The sequence below is a fragment of the Lissotriton vulgaris genome, chromosome 8, assembly GCF_964263255.1.
Source record: "Lissotriton vulgaris chromosome 8, aLisVul1.2, whole genome shotgun sequence".
Taxonomy (NCBI): Eukaryota; Metazoa; Chordata; class Amphibia; order Caudata; family Salamandridae; genus Lissotriton; species Lissotriton vulgaris.
In genome coordinates, this window is record NC_141696.1 from 227,869,375 (window position 1) to 227,888,170 (window position 18,796).

Genomic DNA, 18,796 nt, shown 5'->3' on the forward strand with positions numbered 1-18,796 from the left:
AATGGGAAACAATATTCCCTATTAAACCACAGAGCAGGGACCTTGTATATCGCACATCCTGAATTTAATCACATACTGGTGCTCTCAGATTGGTCATTCACGGAAAATGAGGCACTGAACTAAACTGACCACACAATTACATACAGAGAGGAAACTGGAATTAGTGACCATACCTCCTGGTACTACTGTGCTCAATTCAGCCTGAGGATGTCTCCTACCAGTCAACAAGGGACAATGGTCGGTGTTCAGCTTTCTCATGAGCTTAAGTGCACTATGTCCAGTCAAAACACATCACATTATATCAAGCAGACACTAGATGTAAATCACAACGTTCAGTGGATATGAAAGCAGAATTGCCGCTCAATTTCTTTTTAATACTATCTATGAAATAATCTAAAAAGAGATTAATGCCTAGGACAGTAAGAGGTGTGGTCATTTGTTGGAGTCCTTGTTTATGAAAAGTTAAGGTGTTGTAATGAAGGATGCCTCAGCCACGGGAGAGGCAGCAACAGGGTTGACCTGAACGGCGATCTACTCCGCCTCATGGACACAGGACACTGATCCATTGAATGAAAGCTACTGAGTGAGGGAAATGGATAGAGAGAGTGTTGGAGGTAGTGATCCGTGCATCATGGACAGTGCTGGAACAGGAAATATTTATAGTGGGCCTACATGAGATGGAGTAGTCGTCCCCGAGAGACCGTCATTGAATGTTAGATAAACTCTACGCCCATGTCAATGAAAGGTTACTAATCCAACTGGATACCCCACATTACATTCCTGTTCTATAACGGAGAGAGAAGAGGGTCCGCTCCGGAAGGTGGGAGAGATGGACTCCAGTATGTAACCAAGCCTGTCTTTATGAATCTAGAAACTGTAGCGTACATCACCTGACTGGCAGTCGCTTAGGTTTTAGTTTTGTTTCTCCATTGTATTGTTGTGTACTTCTATTGTGATCGTATCTAGGACCCTAATTAAATATTCCCGATTTATACCCTGATGTGGTTATAACAAATCATACCCTTATAAAAGGCATAAGAATCATTCATATTTAGTAATAGCCAATGCAATCCAAATACGGCAAGGCTACTTCCTTAGACTCCTAGAAAGTACAACGAGTTCTTTCAACAAACCAAACCTCCAGCAACCTGGGAATTCCCCATGCTTTTGTTTTGATTTGTCCTAGAACTCCTGAGAGTCCGAAAGAACGGCCAGTTCTTAGTGACATCTTTTATTGACGTCTTATGTCCAACCTTACGTCAAACAGCACCTTCCAGGTATAAATATACCCGCGTTTGCCTTAAGCAACACACGGTGGTTTGGAGCAGAGCAGCTATCTACTTATCCGAAGCCCAGCTGATGAGAGTGCCGAAGGAAGCCGTCCCTCCCATTTGACACACTGAAAGAGACGCTGTCTTTTTCTCCTGCCGAGAAAATCCAGCTCCAGTGTTTCCAGTCACCCTTGCGGGTTACTGGGATATCGAGTCCTGAGAGCGAGATACAAGACCTCCTTCATTCTAAAACCAAGGTACGGAGCTGATTAGATCCTTCGAGAATTCTTGAGTCAGATTCTTGACAAAACTAACTTAAAAACTCCTTTACTCCTTCCCACGTACTAGGCTTAGGTTAGGTACACTGGGGTAGGCGTATTTAGAAACATCAGTTGAGTACGTTTAGTCAACTTTTATCATTGTATGTAATTGTATATATTTTATACCTTTTAAGTATCATATGGCTCAGAAACCATGTCAATGCTTTTACAGTATTATTTCAGAATACTCCTTTTACTGTACGCACTTTACTTTATGACAAGTATTGCAATTGTAGCAATTCACTTCTCTTGCATGAGAAAGACGACTTCTCAATAAATAACACCTTTTATTGAAAACGCCTGTCTCTCTATTTCTGTGCACTCTGGTGAAACTAAGTATGCACGATTGACTGAGTGAAATGGCTTTCTATTGTTTTCACACGACTCCGGAGATATACTCCTTATTCTGGGGGAGTAAAGTGGTCATGTTTATGCGGTTGTCAGAAGCTAATCCCTTCTTGTCTAAATCAGGGAAGTTCACTCCTTCCTGTTCATTCGAAAAAGTTTCTAGTGACCTCTGAGCTAGCTGGCAAACCTAATTATGTCTAACTATTTCAATAGAGCCCTAGTCGACCTCAGTCCTACGTCTAAACTATCGTTTATGTTATTCAAATGCGCAGAGCCTATTGGGAAAATAGGAACTACACTACTTTTATGCACAATTCATTTCATAGGAATTGTACAGTACATTCGGCATGGAGATATGGGCAACATGACTTTAATCATGGGCCAATGTTCAGGGCTGGCCCTGGGGTTGTTGCAGGTATTGGGATGGTACTTATTTGGGAGGCGTATTTTTGTCAAGATAAGATCTATACTGATGTAGCGCTAGATATTGGGACCACATGATGACCTTTGACTACCATTGTTTTAATGGACTTTAGGTGTTTTCTTGTATCTACTATATCATTTTTCCTGCATGTGCCCATTTCCTTGAAGATTTTGCTTTCACAAAGTAGAACAGCCTTGCCAGGAACAGAACGTGTGGGATGAGCATTTGAAAGCACAAGAGAGTGTAGTGTAGTTCCTATATTCCCAATAGGCTCTGCGCTTTGGAATAATATATTCAGCAGTGTAGACGTAGGACTGAGGTCGACTAGGTCTCTACTGACTATATTAGACTTAAGGTTTGCCAGCTAGCTCAGGAAGTCACTAGAAACGTTCTCGAATAAACGAGGAGTTTAACCTCCCTGGATAGACAAGAAGGGATTAGCTTCCGACAACCATATAACATGACAACTTTGCTCCCTCAGAATAAGAGTGTATCTCTAGAGTCGTGTGAAAACAATAGACAGTTATTTCACTCAGTCAGAAGTGCATACTTAGTTTCACCAGAGTGCAGAAAAAAGAGAGACGGGCGTTATCAATACAAAGGTGGAATTTATTGAGCAGTCTTCTTTCTCATGCAAGAGAAATGAATTGCAATAATTGCAATACTTAATATAAAGTAAAGTGCGTACAGTAAAAGGAGTATTATGAAATAATACTGTAAAAGCATTGATATGGTTTCTTAGCCATAAGATACTTTAAAATGGATAGAATATATACATACATACATATATACATTGACTAACGTACTCAACTGGTGCTTCTAAATACGCCTACCGCGGTGTACCTGACCTAAGCCTAATACTGGGAAGGAGAAAGTAAGTAGCAGTTTAAGTTAAGTTGGTTTTGCCAAGGATCTGATTCAAGAATTCTCTTTAAGGATTTAGTCAGCTCCAAACCTGGGTAATAGAATGCAGGAGGTCTGGTATCTCTTTCAGGACTCGATATCCCAGCAGCCCGCGAAGGCGGCTGAGAACACCGGAGCTGGATTTTCTCTGCAGGAGAAAAGACAGCGTCTCTCTCAGTGCGTCAAAAGGGAGGGGCAGCGTCCGTGGGCCCTCGCATCAGCGGGGCTCTTGGGCAAGTAGATAGCTGCTCTGCTCCAAAACCACCACTGTGTGTTTGCTTAAGGCAACATTGGTATATTTATACCTGAAAGGTGCCGGGTTTGAAGTAAGGGTGGACATAAGACGTCAATAAAGAGGTCACTAAGAAGTGGCCGTTCTTACAGTACAGGAGTTCTATGATGAAATCAAAACAAAAGCAAATGGGGATTTCCCAGGTTGCTGGAGGTTTGGTGTGTCGAAAGAACTCTGTGCTTTCTAGGAATCCAAGGAAGTAGCTTCTGCCGTGCTTTGGACTGCAAGGGCTATTTACTTAAATATGGATCTGATTCTTATGTCATTATAGGGATATTATTGATTATAGCCGTACAAGGGCATAAAATAGCAATATGGATTCAGGTTCCTAGATAAAAACACAATAAGAGGTGTTGAACGTACCTCTTGGTCTCGGAGTGCAGTGTTTAAACCGCTGGTGCTCATAGGTGCATTATGTTGTACATAGGTTGATTAAGTCAGTGATGCTATAGGCAGTGGTGCGCAAATGTGCATGGTGTTGTACACTGGGAAGTATTATGAAGTTCTTACTATTGGCTTGGACATGCCTTCATGAATAATTTTGACTGTCTAGCTTGAGCTTTTGCACACACAGGCTCCCAGATTACTAAAGTTGTTTAGGCAATTTGCGTTCAAGGTTGTTTTTGAAGATTGTTTTGTGTACTGTTGGAGTCTTTAGCATTGTGTAGATAAGGGTCTGGAACATGTGGGAGCTCAGAAGAATGCATAAACTCTTGCCTTTGAAATGCTTGCATGGAGAGTGGCCAAGTCTAGTAAGTTTCCTTGGCGCAGAGGACGTCCTCTCAGAAACTTCTAGTGCTTGGAGATTATACAACTGGGGTTAGTTGACTTTCAAACATGGATTTTGGCCTGAAAGATGGACGCTTCCACTTAGTGCAGGAACCCGGCTTGCGGAGTTTCTTAAACCCGGCTGCGAATCCCCTAGTCTGAAGTGGGCTAAGATGTAGTGTTTGCAGCCAGTGAGGGGTTTTATTTTTGATTACGGACATTGTGATATGAGAGTGTGTCTGTGTACACAGTCAAGCCTTCTGTGATATATAGATATATATTACATCGTTCTGATTTATTGCAGTGGAAGTCCATATTATTATCTGCTTGCATTTCATCCCATGCATTTAACAGTTGCATTTGCTTACTTATAAGTGTGTTATCATTGCAAATAGAACACACACATTTGAATGTTGGTTATTTGACATCTGGAAAAACTTTCCTGCTAGAGAGTGTTGCACAAATAAAACCCCATGCCTTATTCAGAGAACAGTCTTTCGATGGTTCTCATTTTATAAGAGTGAAACCCCTTTCCTAGTGGTGTTTTTATTGCTTCGCCGTGTTTGTGCCTCCGTGTGGGAGGGCGGAATTTCGATTATGTGGGAGGGCAAAGAAATACAACTGATAAATGTGCAATTCTGAAATAAAGATTATTTGTTTTCTTTTTTAAATGAATGCCTCCGCCTTGACGCTATAAACATGAGGTGTCTTGAGCAGGCAACATTTGTTTATGTGGATGGCTAGGGGCAGGAGCTTCAGCACAACTTCGCGATTACTGGCTGCTCTTTAACAAAATGTGCATCTTTGCTGATAAGGAGAAATGTGTCGAAGCCCGAAGGCAACAAGGGACTTCCCTAAAGCATTGAATGCAGCATGTCTCAAGGGCCTTTGTCTGGTGAGCCAAATGGGCCAGGCACCCCTTTAGTTAGGCTAATTATTGGTGTGTTTTCACTGCCATTATGTGAATGCTCTAAAGCGTGGTGTGAGAGGCAGGAAGGAGGCGCGTGGGCAGGCGCCTAAGCGTGCGCCTTACAGGGAACACAGCTTATGAGCCTTGTGTACACATCTTACTTTAGCTAGACCATTGAACATTAAATATATCACAGTTTAACAAAGGGCCTGCTTATACTACATGATACACCAGCTCATTTCTTAAGTGCACGAGCCTAGGTCAAATGGAGAACAGTATGTAACACAACAAAATTAGTACTTACCACCATTGAGCGCCCAACAATGTTAGAGGGCCCATTTAAGGAGATCAAACTGTCCTCAAATTTGAAATCTGCCACCCCAGCTGCATTCGCCTCGACATTACCGAGGTCTCCAACATGCCTGTCAATAAATAGATGAATAATAAATTAGCAAAAACATTTGCTCCATTTAGCAGAACATCAGTTTCGAAGACAGACGTCGCAGCAACCCTACCACTATTATTTTTCCCCTGCTTGCAGAGAAATGTGATGATTCACTATCTCCAACTAGTGCTTTCAGGTTAATATTTAGGTGCTTCTTTATTCAGCAAGGAAAAAGGTGCATATACATTACCGGGGACGTAAAGATAATTACGAAGAGAACATCTATGGATAATGTGGACTCAGATTTCATCAGAAGTGATAAAATGTTCCACTCTGCAGGTGCAAAGTTCTCAGTAAAATCTATGCATTTGTTGGAACAAACGGTCTTGGTGCCAGTCATGGAATGGGTTTGATCTATGCTGTGTCCCACAAGTGATGGCGAGATCTGCAATATGGGGATGCTCTACTGTGGCTTGTGAGCCCCCTCACATTTGCCTTCTTTCAGCCCCCCGGGGGAGGGGGGGGGGGGGGGGGCTAGTGGGGGAGGGGAGAATTGAGGGAGAGAATTGAGGGGTGGGGGGGTGGGGGCGGCACGCAGCAGCCAGCAACACAGCTAGGGTGTGACTGTACCCCAGCAGGCTCCGGTGAGCACTTGGCGCGGGAGGTGACGTCACCCTCCCTGCACTCCCGAAGCGTGGGCCGCTTTACTCTGGCTTATGAGCCCTACCGACATTTGCCTTCTTTCTGCCCCGGTGGGGTCACGCAGGAGCAGCTGCCCTGGTGAGCCATCAACACAGCTGGGGTGGGACTCGTCTCAGGAGGAGATGTCACCCTCCCCGCGCCCTTAAAGCACTCCAGGCATTCTTATAGCGCGGGACAAGCGAGTGCCCATCCGAGGCCGGGCGGGCCAGGCTATTAACATTCACAGGACAGGTTTAGTTGCGACCAAAGGACATTTGCTGAACTGAATTTGAACTGTGCTTGCAAGGTATTGGGTTTGAATAACGTCATAGGCAGAAAGAGGCCAGGCTGCGCTATACTTTCTTACTGTCTGAATGCGATTGTTAGGGACCCAGCCCTCAACCCTGAAATTTTTACCTGATAATATTTCTCATCTGACTGTTACTATCTTGTGTTGCAAGGTAGGGCTTTAATCAAACATGATGAAACCCAAGACTGGTCAAGGGGTAGTAGGTACACTAGATGCCTTCTTATCAAGGGCCGAATCTGCTCTTGTAGAGAGTGTATTTCTTTATGGAAGGTTTGTATTTCTTAATTCTCTGTTCTGGAATTCTTAAAGTGCATCTTTCAGGCACTGGCTTTGTAATTCAGTTACTGCCTTGTTGTTCATGCCTCATGTCCTGGGTCCTAACTATGGAATAAATCCAGTTTCCTTAATCTGCATTTCGTGGACAATTACTTCATTGAAAGGATTGGATCGCACTTCCTACATTTATTGGCGACGAGGATGGGAGCTCTCATGCACAGAATTGAATTAACAGGGAGCAGATTATCCCAGGATCCGCAAGTGCTACCTAGTCGTCATACCCGTAGCACTTTAAGCTCACAAACAAACCCTGTTGACGGAGCACCATGCACTAGCAGGTCACACTCCCCAAGCCCTGAGCTCCCTAATGTTCAGGCGATATAAGACTTCCAGGTTACTCCGGTTATGCCAAATGTAGTTACGAGGGCCCAGAAATCTAAATCAAAAGGCGGAGGTAGCTCTGCACCCCCGCCAAAGAAAAAGAAAGGGCAGGTAATAACAAAGCGATACAAAAGGGGATGATGGACGGAGCGTTTGAGCCAATCAAACACTCACCCCCCCAGTCAATTGATCTGGGTTTAATCCATCACCATTCTTTAGCTCACTCAGCCAACCCAGTTCAGACATGGCCATATGCAAATCAGTCTGACCTTGTGCCTCATGGGAACAGTCCAGCCCGAACTGCCAAGCCAAGTCTTCCCTGGACCGGAAACAAGCATCACCCCATCAGCAATTGTAAACGTGAAAACAAAGTATTTATCTATCAGGTTAAACAAAAAGTACTCACACCTCTTACTTGGGGCCAGGGCTTGCGGTTATGATGAGTCACGTGACACACTGACCGAGATGCCTCAGCGTCATGCTGATGCATTGGATTCTGCGCAGTTTCTCTTCTGCACAGACTCGAGGTGCGTTTCCCCCGCTGCTTGTTGCAGGCCTGTGTCGAGTGTGGATGCCAGGATTTGCAACTCCGGTGTCTGCCAGGAGCTGAGAATGAAGCAGACAAGTGGGTGCGCACCTTCTGGTGCATGTTAACATCAACAGCCTCCCTGATCGGACTGTTCATCACCAAGATGACAAGGAGAACAGTGACAGAAAGAGACCGCCCGTTGAGTTAATGGAAGATAGTTTAGCTACTTAACAGGCAAGAAAAAGTGTAGATCTCTTCTTGTGCGCCAAAATATGTTGTACTGTGTATGCACACCCTTGTTGGTGCATCCACACTGCTGCCCACGCAAGAAATAGGGGCTCAGAGAATGGCTATAGTTGGCTCTTTGCCTCTTTTCTTCCCCACCTGGCGCACTGCGGTACGATCAGCAAGTGCATTCACCTCTTTATTTCCTAAACCAACCAGGGAGCTCTTGTTTCAAGTCACTGTAGAAAGTTAAAGACTTGAGGGGGCCAGTCATCATGTGGTATTACAGCACAGAAATATGCAGGCTACACCAAATTCACACAAGCGTTAATTAAATGTGTGAAAATAATGCATTACATGATTACAGGACTGAAAAATTTTATCCATTCCATTCTTGCTGCACCTTTTAAAATTATTTCAAACACTTCAGCACAACTTGTATGATGCCAATGTGGGCATATTTCAGTGTCTGCAGACTTGATTTTCAGAGAACTTATTGCTTGTCGTCATTACGAACATTTGCATGTCTTTGATGTCAGGGTACACCGGGGTGCTTCATAATTTACCAATTGAACACTTAAAAATGGGATACATTTCAGTTTAAATTAAGACTAATATCATCATCATCTGTACTTGCAGAAATTTTATGACAAAGATAGATATGTGGCTGACCTGACCAAGCGAGGGCTATAATATCTGGAGAGTTGTATTGTTCACATACTTAGTTTTCTTTCTTTGTAGATTGTAGCCCGACAACTGGCATCTAGCCAAATTATGCTGCCTGTTCCATTAGAAATAGAGCATTGACCATGACTCCATGCTTCTAGAACTGTGTATTTGTATGTATACTGCTGTCATTTCCATAGTTATGCTTCTGGATGGCTTCGGCACACCCACAGGGTGCTGCCGGAGTTTTGCACATTAGTGCACCCCCGACCTCCTAGTGCTCCTGACAGGCCTACATACTCCTGTGCATCTTCAGCATTCTAAGATTTGTACAACTAGGAACCATTTCTAGAGTTGGGCTCCACCGTTCACTCGAGCCATTTCAATACTAGGCTGCACATTTCTCCTTCCTTTGAGACCATTTCCACTGTTCTCCCACCGAAGTGCTTCGTACATTGAACCATTTTAAAGACTGGATTATTAGATCAATTAGGTGGAAGATCAGTGTATGCTCCTGTACAGATGCTGGGGCAGCTCCAGGGTTGCGTGATTATGTAGACTCCAAACTCGCATCTAGAGCAGTCTGTAGAATTGTTGCTGCACAAAGTAAATCTCGTTTAATTTTGTTTTTGCCTTTTAAATGTTTTTGAAGTAGTTTCTTCCTTCATTGCTTTCACACCAAATCACATCCTCTCACAGCGCTGTAAGAGGGCCAGGAAAGTCTGTTGAAGCAGCGATTCCTACACAATTGCCTTTCATGGCCCAATTTTTTTGTTTTCATTGCTTTATTTTTTCTTTTACTTTTTTAAAAATTTATTTTGAAAGTTTTATATAGCGCGAACAAGATCTTTGCAGATAACAGAGCGCTTTACACAGGCATAAATGAGTGGTAGGGTGGGTACACGAGGGAGCAGTTAGGAAGGTAAGGTAATCTGATGTGATCTACCCTGTGGGTTTTTTAATATTGAATATACTGGGATGCTCGTTACTTCCTTAAGGGCGTTTTTTGGGAGATCTTTTTTAAACGGACTTGGGTAAGGTTTGTGCGGTGGATTAGCAATTTTGATCCACCAACCATCAAAAATTTCTTGCTGTTTTATAATATGCTCCGCTAGACGAGGGGTGTTGACCGTTAGGACTGTTTCTGGCTGAGAGCCGTCCGTATTTTTTACAAATCCCACCGACTCAATGTCTTTTGATGTTATTTTTTCTAGATCGGGAATCGATTTGAATAGTTGTAAGATATTCCCTCTATTCAAAATGTCACTAGAGCCTCTTGAGTTGTATACTGGTGTCAATATTATTTGTTCCAATTTCTTTGAATTCATTGATACCATCTTGTTTTCGCTTTTATTTTGCATAGTTTTACGGATAATTTGTTTCTCTTCTCCAATCCTTGTAACTGTTAATTCCTCATGGTTACTGTGAAGATCTCCAATATACCTCTTTTTGCTTGTTGTTTCTACACCAGTTGCAGTGTCTTCTGGCTGATTTCCAATACCATGTCGGTAATCTTCCCTTTGGAGGGAATTTGTAGGATCATTCAGTGAGTTGTTTTTTTCTTGACAAATTGTTCTCCGTATCCTTAAACCTGAGCGGTTGTTTCCTCCGTTTAATGAGATGTTAGGCTCTACTTCAGATAGTGCAATTTGAGTATCACTAGAGTCACTTTGAATATTGCATGGGTAATTCCAGGCTATACATCCCTTTCCATTTTGAGTATTTCTTACTTTAGGGTCCTGGGATGCAGTCTGGTTATCGTGTGACGGCATTTTTTTCCCAAGGGGAAAATTTCCACCGAATATTTTGGCCACATTATCTTTCCGTTTGGTTTCGATGTGGGTTTTTTGCTTGTTTTCAGTCTGTTTATCGGTCTGATTATTAAAGATATTATAATAGTTTTCAACTTTTATGCTCTTGCCCGCAGTATCAAGCTGGATCTCCTCCATCTCACTTTTTTTCAGAGCTGGCTCTTCTTCGATTAAATCTTCCGGATCGAAATCCTGGGATTCTTCTGCTGGGGGGGTATAGATTTACTGTGTTTTGATTTCTTAACTTATTTCTAGCCTTACAGATTTTTTTTCCTTTGTCTCTTTGAGAGTTTATATCCTTGGCAATTTACTTTTTCCTTTTCTGCAATTGTTTGACCATAAAGCTTTTGCATGCTTACGGGGGGTGATTCGGTTTCCACATTCTGCCCTATTGCTTTTCCTTGGTGTTTTGGTTTATTAACCTCTTCTAGATTGCTTTTTATTGTTGTTTGAATAACGTTGTGATCTTCAGCGGGCTGTGTGATTTGACCTGCTCCGGCTGCTTTGCCTATGTTTTTTATGGGAATTAGATCTTTTACATCTTCCAATATAGTATTTACTACATCGGGTATGGTTGAAAGTTTATTTATGATTGGTTCACAGGGGCACTCAAAATAGTTAGTTGCTGCGTGTTCTAGGGCTTTAGTTATTAAGCAGTTCAACGCCGACAACTTTCTGTCTATTCCAGAGACTGCATTGGCCATTACTCCGAGTATGTCAATTTGAGTATCCATTTTGTTTGATTGATATGTCAGCGCTTCTAGTATTAGAGCAGACGTTTGGTAAAATATGTCCCATGAAGTTCCAGAATCATTTTTTCCTTTGACTCTCTTGTGAGGTTATAATCTTTAATTGGACAAGTCAAATCCCCGTTTTTGGGGGTCGCACAAATTTGCTCCCTTTCCCTGTAAGTTGAGTTATTCCTTTCAAGAATTTGTCGGTGTAGATTCTACCACATGGTTTTTTGATATATCCAAGTCGTGGTTTCTTAATTCAAGAAATTTCAGTTTTTTAGTTTTATCAACTTCGACCTCAACTGAAGGTTGTAGTAACGTTTCCCGTACAATATTTCTGGGTTCCCACTCAGGCTGGTTTGAATGGGAGGGATCTGCTGCCAGTGCTGTCATGCTGTCAGTGGCCTTATTACTTGTTTCAAGAAGTTTCCTATTAGTTGTAATGTCCACATTAATCTCTAATGGTATTGGCCTTTTCAAGTCTAAGGGTTGTTGACGCATAGGAGTAGTTAGTACTGGCTCACCGATCTCTTTTAACCATGCCTGTTGGCTGTGCGTCGTTCAGCTGTATTTTATTTATTTTATTTTTAGAGTTTTATATAGCGCGAACAAGATCTTTGCAGATATCAGAGCGCTTTACAGAAACAGTAGGTAGGAAAACAATCTTTTGAAAACAGTGTAATATACGGTAGGGAGTGAGTTGCAAAGTAGGGTAGTACTTGCACAAGAGTATGCACACTAATAACAATCTAGAAGCAATAATATTGAGGCCGTGCAATGACGATTCGAGTAAGATTATAGCACCCCAGAGGGTGAGTAAACACACTGTTGAGAACGGAATAATAGGCAGTAGTGAATGGAATGCAAGTTAGTAGGGCACTCAGTCACAGTGTACATCCCTAGTAACACTCTGGAAACAAATATTAAGGCATCCGTGCTATGATTTTAGTCCAGTAGCAGTCGTATAAGAGTCTAATATAGATAAGCAATCAGGTAGCCGGTAGACTAGGGGCCCTGTATTGTCATTGATCCAGTAGCAATAGGGTTCAGGTGAACCTAGCCATAAGGATGGCTTTTACCTCTTTCTTGAAAAGTACAGAGGAGGGGATAAGCCTAGTTTCTGGCGGGAGTGCATTCCAGATCCTGGGTGCCATTCCTGAGAAGGAGCGTTTGTATGTTTTTTCCTTCCGAAATCTGCGAGGTTTCAGGAGGAGATTCTTTGTGCTTCTGTTGGATCTTGAGCCTCCTGATATAGTCAGTTTGTGAGTGAGGTAGTTGGGTGCCTTGTGGTGTACGGCCGAATGTGTCATACAGGCAATTTTCAGCTGTACTCTGGCTTCAAACGGCAGCCAGTTCAGGGCTTTTAGGTCAGGGGATATGTGCGAGTGTTTTCTTGAACCAGTGATGAGCCTTGCGGCCGCGTTCAAGGAGGCTCGTAGGGGCGCCGTTGTTGTTAGGGGGAGCCCGCTGAGAGCCACAATTCCGTAGTCTATGCGAGGAATGACTAGGGCTTGTACAACAGTTCGGAAGTCCTTGGGTGGTAGGAAGGGTTTGAGTTTTCTCAGCGTGTTGATTTGGAAGTTGGCACCCTTGGTTGCTTTGCTAATATGCTGCTGCATGTCGAGATTGGAGTCAAGTGTGATGCCAAGGGATTTCGCCGAGTCCACGATGGTGGGGTGGACATTTAGTGCGGTTAGATGATTGAGCCAGGTTTGGGTGATGGCCTTTTTCGCAGGAGGCGAGATCAGGAGGAACTCAGTTTTCAGAGCATTTAGTTTAAGGTGATTGTCGGCCAGCCATGCTTGAGTGTTTCTTAGTGTGGCATTCAGAAGTTTGATGTCTTCAGGGGATTGAAGTTTGAGGTAGAGCTGAGTGTCATCTGCGTACATATGGAAGTGTACATTTGATGCTTGAAGCAAGGTGGTGAGTGGTTCCATGACGAGGTTGAACAGTGTGGGCGATAGGGAGGAGCCTTGTGGGACGCCTAGTGTTACGGGCACAGGCGAGGACAATGCATTATTGATCTTGAACTTCTGAGACCGGTTGTGCAGAAAGGAAGTGAACCATTTGAGAACCGTCCCAGATATGCCCATTCTGTTGTTTAACAGCTCCAGTAGATTCTCGTGTTTGACCGTATCAAATGCGGAGGAGAGGTCAAGGAGGATGAGGAGGCAGGACTCGTTGTGATCAAGGATTTCGAGGGCATCATCAATTATGTGTGTCATAGCCGTTTCCGTGCTATGTTTTGCTCTGAATCCTGATTGGTGAGGGTTGAGGAGGTCAAACTGCTCAATGTGTTTTGTCAGTTGGAGTTGTACACATTTTTCTAGCAATTTGGCCAGAGTGGGGATATTGGTGATAGGTCGGTAATTGTTTAGGTCGGCCGGGTCGGCTGTGGGTTTCTTGAGTATAGGCGTGACTTGCCCTATTTTGAGGGAGTCTGGGATGACTCCTTGTTGCAAGGAACAGTTGATGATTTTAGTCCAGAGTGGGAGGAGCATGGGGGTGAGGGCTTTAACAGCGTTGGCAGGTAGGGGGTCTGTGAGGTGATTGGCGGGTTTCAGGTTGCCGAGCAGCTTCTGAATTGATTCTTCAGAGTAGGTGACAAAGGACGTCCATGAAGCGTTGTTTTTAGGTTGAGTGTTAGTTATACCTATGGAGCAGGAGTATTGACTTACGTCGTTGATGAGATCATTCCTTATGTTGTCGGTCTTTTGCTTGAAGAAAGCAGAGAAGTCTTCGCAACTTGGAATATCCTTTGCTGAGCTGTTAGGTTGTGGAGGCTGCATCTTGGTTTGGGTTTTGACTAGCTCGAACAGTTTTCTTGGTCGGTTTTTTGCTTGGTCCAGCTGTTGGCTAAAGAAGCCTGATTTTGATCGTTTGATTTTTCTGAAGTAAGCGTTTCTCTTACTCTTAAGCGCTCTAAGGTGCCGTGCTGAGGGGTCAGATCTCCACGTGCGCTCTGCCATGCGCATAGCACGTCTGTCCTCATTGAGTCTACCATCATACCATGGGTTTGAGTTCTTGGTGGCGACTCTCTTCATTTGCAGGGGTGCGGCTTCATTGATTATTGTAGACATAGTGTTTAGATAATTCGTGCATTGTAGTATGATTTATAGGGTCTCTATCTAGGTTCAATGTTTCACTTGCTGCGCTCTTTGGTTTCATTTCTTTGTTTAAAATGTTTTCATTCGGTGAAACTTCTATGTCAATACCTTTTTCCTCAGGGAGTCTTGATGGTTCGATTGGGGTTTGTAGTTGATGTTTGGATGTGTCTGATTCCATTGACATTAAAACTCCAGTAGGGTTGGTCAGGAAATCAAATTTCTGCGGTATTTTTGTCAACTTTTGAAACATCCGTGCAATTGGCGAGATAAGAGTTTGGGTTTGGTTTAATCCCTTTGTCTGTGCTTTGATATTTTTTTGTACCTTGAGTGCTTGGGTTTTGCGTGCCTTTTTAATCTGGGTGCCTGATGATCTTATCTTCCCAGAACGCATCACTGATTGCTTTGATGCCAATATATCACTTGGGGCAACGCTCCCAAATTTAAGAAAATGATTAGTGGTGGCCAAGAGTAAAGTAAAACAGTGGTAGAGTTCAGTTGATCACTCTTCAGTCTTTGTACAGCTTTCAATCTACTATCAATGGTCCTCCCCTTCAGCAAACCCTTGCCCCCCCAAGCCAGTCTACCCCAGTTTTAGGGCAGCTGCCGTCAGAAAGGGGCAGGACGAGAGTTAGATCTGACAGTAGGGCTGCGATGTTGGTGATATCTGCTTTTTCTTGGCTCAGTGTATATAAGAGGCTCGGCTCCGCTAAAGCGAATATTCCAAAACTGCAACTCAGCCTTAATTAAAAAGAAGGGTTTTAAATGTTTATGATTGTATATGCTCTGTATATGTTCTGTACCCTTTAATCTCTAGACAAATGTTTGCTCCCTCTGCAGCTGCCTGGTCCTTCAAAATCCTTAAGGGGTTCAGTGGCTTTCTAAGCGCCGAGCTGCGCAGCCCCCCTTGCCCTCTCACCTGATCACCCGGTCACCTGTGAAATGATGTACAGCTGTTATGCGCAGCTGTTAGATCCAGTTTGCAGGTGTTGATTTAACTCAGGCACAGCTGACTCTCTCCCTGGTCCAGGGCAGCCTCCAGTAAGCCCTTACACGTCTTAGCGGCGTTTTGAATGCACCTTTTGAATGCACCTCGCCGCAAGAACGAGGTGCTCTGGTGCTCCGACGCCTCCAAAGCTTGTCCCTGCAGAGCATCCGTGGACCCGCCCACAGTTATGCAGTTTTTTTCCTTTTCCCTTGCTCGATGCTCAGTGCAGTGCAGTGCAGTGCAGTGCTCAGTTTAGCCAGGATCGCTGCTTCCACTGCTAACAGAATTGCGGCGACATTACAGTTTGCCAGCTCTCCCCCTTGTCAGCTTTCCCTCCGTAGTGCCCGTTACGCCCTCAGGGCCGCCTCTCACCTCTTCTTTCCCCTGGCCCCCTTCCGCGCTGGTTCAGCCGCTGGTTCTGCCGCTCCGCTCCAAGCACTCACCCAGTATCTGCTGCTGTGAATCAGATGCCGGCTGCACGGAACCCGTGGTGTGGCAGCTCAACTCTCCGCAGCTCCCGCCTCCACCGGGTCGCTCCCGCGTTTACCGCGTGAGAGACAGCATGAATTCCGAGGCTCGTAGCAGCGAGCAATAAGCAGGGCAGAGCACAGGGCAGAGCACAGGGTTCACAGGTGCCCCCTCTTGCTGCCGGCTCGAAACAACCCCCAAAGACGGCTCCGGACCACAGAGGCTCTCACTTCCACTCGTTTGGTCTTGTCCAGCACAACTGACGACTGACGGCTGCTCGTGGGTCGTGGCTCAGTGCTGACCTCTAGTAGACCCAAGTGATACAGTACACCATACAAGAAGATGCATCTCACCATTTCCGAAGAATGACTGACAGTTCTACAGCACAAAGTCTAAACACCAGGCAAATAAAACTAACTCAAAAATGCACTTCATCAGCCCTCAGGCGGGCTTCCAAGGCAGTTAGTAGCCAGAGAAACAACTTGCAGCCGACACAAGAAAATACACCTTACCATAAAACGTTCCCAATTCTACCCATTATCTAAATCTACTTGCAGTTTTCTCCAAGCTTATGCAAGATGGCACCAATGCCAGTTGTCATGTTATAGATAAGCAAGTGAATTTTTCAAAAACCAAACTCAACAAGGCAACGATAGAACAAGCAAAAACACAAGGCTTATTTATTGCACAATAAGAGGTGAAGTAGATAAGCTAATGTTTAAACAGTATCCACATATCTTCAGCCTAAAGAGGCCCCTCGGTCTGTTCTAGGGTGTGAATATTTTTTTCCACGCATTGTGATCAGTTCAGGCGCTCCAGAAATCCTAAGCTTAACAACCCCACCTTAGCAGAAGAAATGTAAACGTGAAAGACCATCATGGGAGAAGTGCTTTCAGATTAATTTGACCCATTCACAGACAAACAATTGTTCCAAAAAGTATGGCCTCAAAAGAAATTATGAGTATTAGAAACGTTTGGCACTGAAAAAGTAGTAAACCTTCTCAGACTTCGAAAGAGCTTTAGGAGACAACTTTGAAAGCTGAAAAGATTCAATCAGAAACATACCCAATGAAAGCACCCACCATAAGATGGAATATCATCATGAAACAAAAACAGGGTGGAAGCACTCTGCATGACATCCTAGCGCGCAGTTCACTCAGATGCATTCTCATAAATGCACTGCAGGGTAACACAATCTTACAGCTTCTACTTTCTCAGTAGGAACTGTGCGTTTGTTGGAGAACAAACATTGAGATAGTGCCAGACTGATCATATGCACCCCCTCAGGATATGCTGGCTTATAGTCCTGCTAGCTCACAGTGCCATCATAAGTACCCCCAAACCTGAGAATAAAACAAATGAATTGGGCAACCTCAGATCAGGACAACCCGACTCCCCAAGGAATCGTGGTGAAAGATGTAGAGCGTCCAATACCCCCCCACCCCCTCCTCAGCCACTCATGCATACCCAGAGAGATACACAGAAGGGTGTCTTAATATTTATTGAACCATCGAGATTCTCATGTAGAATATAAATGCGCTGCAATGTATTAGACAGAAGCAGATAAGTGATTAGCAATAGGAGAACCGTGAAAAGGATAAAAAATGCCACCATTATACTAAAGCTGTGTACATACAGGCTTGCATACAAATACTGTGTATAGTGTACTACTATGCATCCTCTAACAGTTACCTGGGCCAGTGATCTGCCAAAATCCCTTATTGGATCACCCAACTCCCCATTACCTGTGGGTGAAGGTCTTCAGGTCCCAGTCTTAGTCACAATGTGGACATCCCTTCTTAGTGGGAAGACAGGAATCAGCTGGGCTGTCACTTGGACAAACATCAACCTTACTGTGATAGCAGAGTGCTCTTCTGATTTGAACACAGAAATGTGTGTGTATATCTAACAGCATCCAGGATTCCGTGCCAAGGCCTTGGCCAGGCTCACGTGGTTTATCCTCTGGTTATAGTTGTGTCTCCTTATGAATAAGCCACCAACGACATATGCACAATGGACGTTTAGACCTTATTCTTAATGTTAAAGGTGTCAAGATGGTATGCTTACGAAGAGGAGTTGTAAGCAATATGGTTTCAGAGAAAATGCTCCTGCACTGTGTATCAAAAGTCACTGATTAGCAAGGAATGCAACAAGTCAGATTTAAAAACATCAAGATACCAACATGTAGAAAAGCCCTCATTGCAGCACTTAACCAGAGTAACCCTACTTAAATGTGCGGATGGTTACATATACAGCAACATTTAGTGGCAAGGTAAAAACTTTGAAGAGCACTGCTGATTTTAAAACCAATATACCAAACGCTTAACGTCTATTGTAGCAACTGCACTTTCCCCATCAAAATCATCGGCACTGGAAGCTTGTCCCCATGTCAAAAGACTGTTGCAGGTTACCAACATGGCCAAGATACAACCTAGTTATGCACTATCACTTTAATACTTATAAATGTTTACACGCTTCACGTAAATTTACGTATGATGAATGAAGGTGATTTTTTGCTCGATTTTTTCAAGTAATACTTGTGTTCCATCTTAAATGACAAATTGATTGTATGTGGAATGTTTAAATCAATTTGAATCTATCGCTATTGCTATAAAGAAATTACTACTCTGTTGCAAAGGTTTCCACCACGAAAACAGGATTGGGGAATGCTCTAATTTACTCATCCCCAAAAAAAGATGGAGCATCACATAAAAATAAAATTATCTACGACCACTGAATTGTTATGCCACAAAGATACACGACTACTCCTATACAAGAGGTTATACTGCCATTAAACAAAGGGATCATATCAACTAGCTGGATCGCTAGAATGGGCCTTTCCACATTCCTATGCATCCATTTGAGTGCAAACACCTACAGCTTTCCTTAGGTTGGACGAGTCATCAGTTCAAAGTTCTCCCATTAAAAGTGAAGTTAGCATCAAGAGTGTTTACAAAAATGTTGCGTCAGGGGCTGTACACTTATGCTGAATTGGAAAAATA

General features: G+C 43.6%; 1 protein-coding gene across 1 annotated transcript in view; it reads right to left on the reverse strand.

Moving 5' to 3' along the window:
* SOD1 (superoxide dismutase 1) overlaps nucleotides 1-18,796 on the reverse strand; it is a 64,535-nt gene that overhangs the window by 20,157 nt on the left and 25,582 nt on the right. Inside the window, exon 4 of the mRNA XM_086934004.1 lies at nucleotides 5,541-5,658. Within this exon, the coding sequence (XP_086790130.1) occupies nucleotides 5,541-5,658 (118 nt within the window). The remainder of the gene's footprint in view (nucleotides 1-5,540; nucleotides 5,659-18,796) is intronic.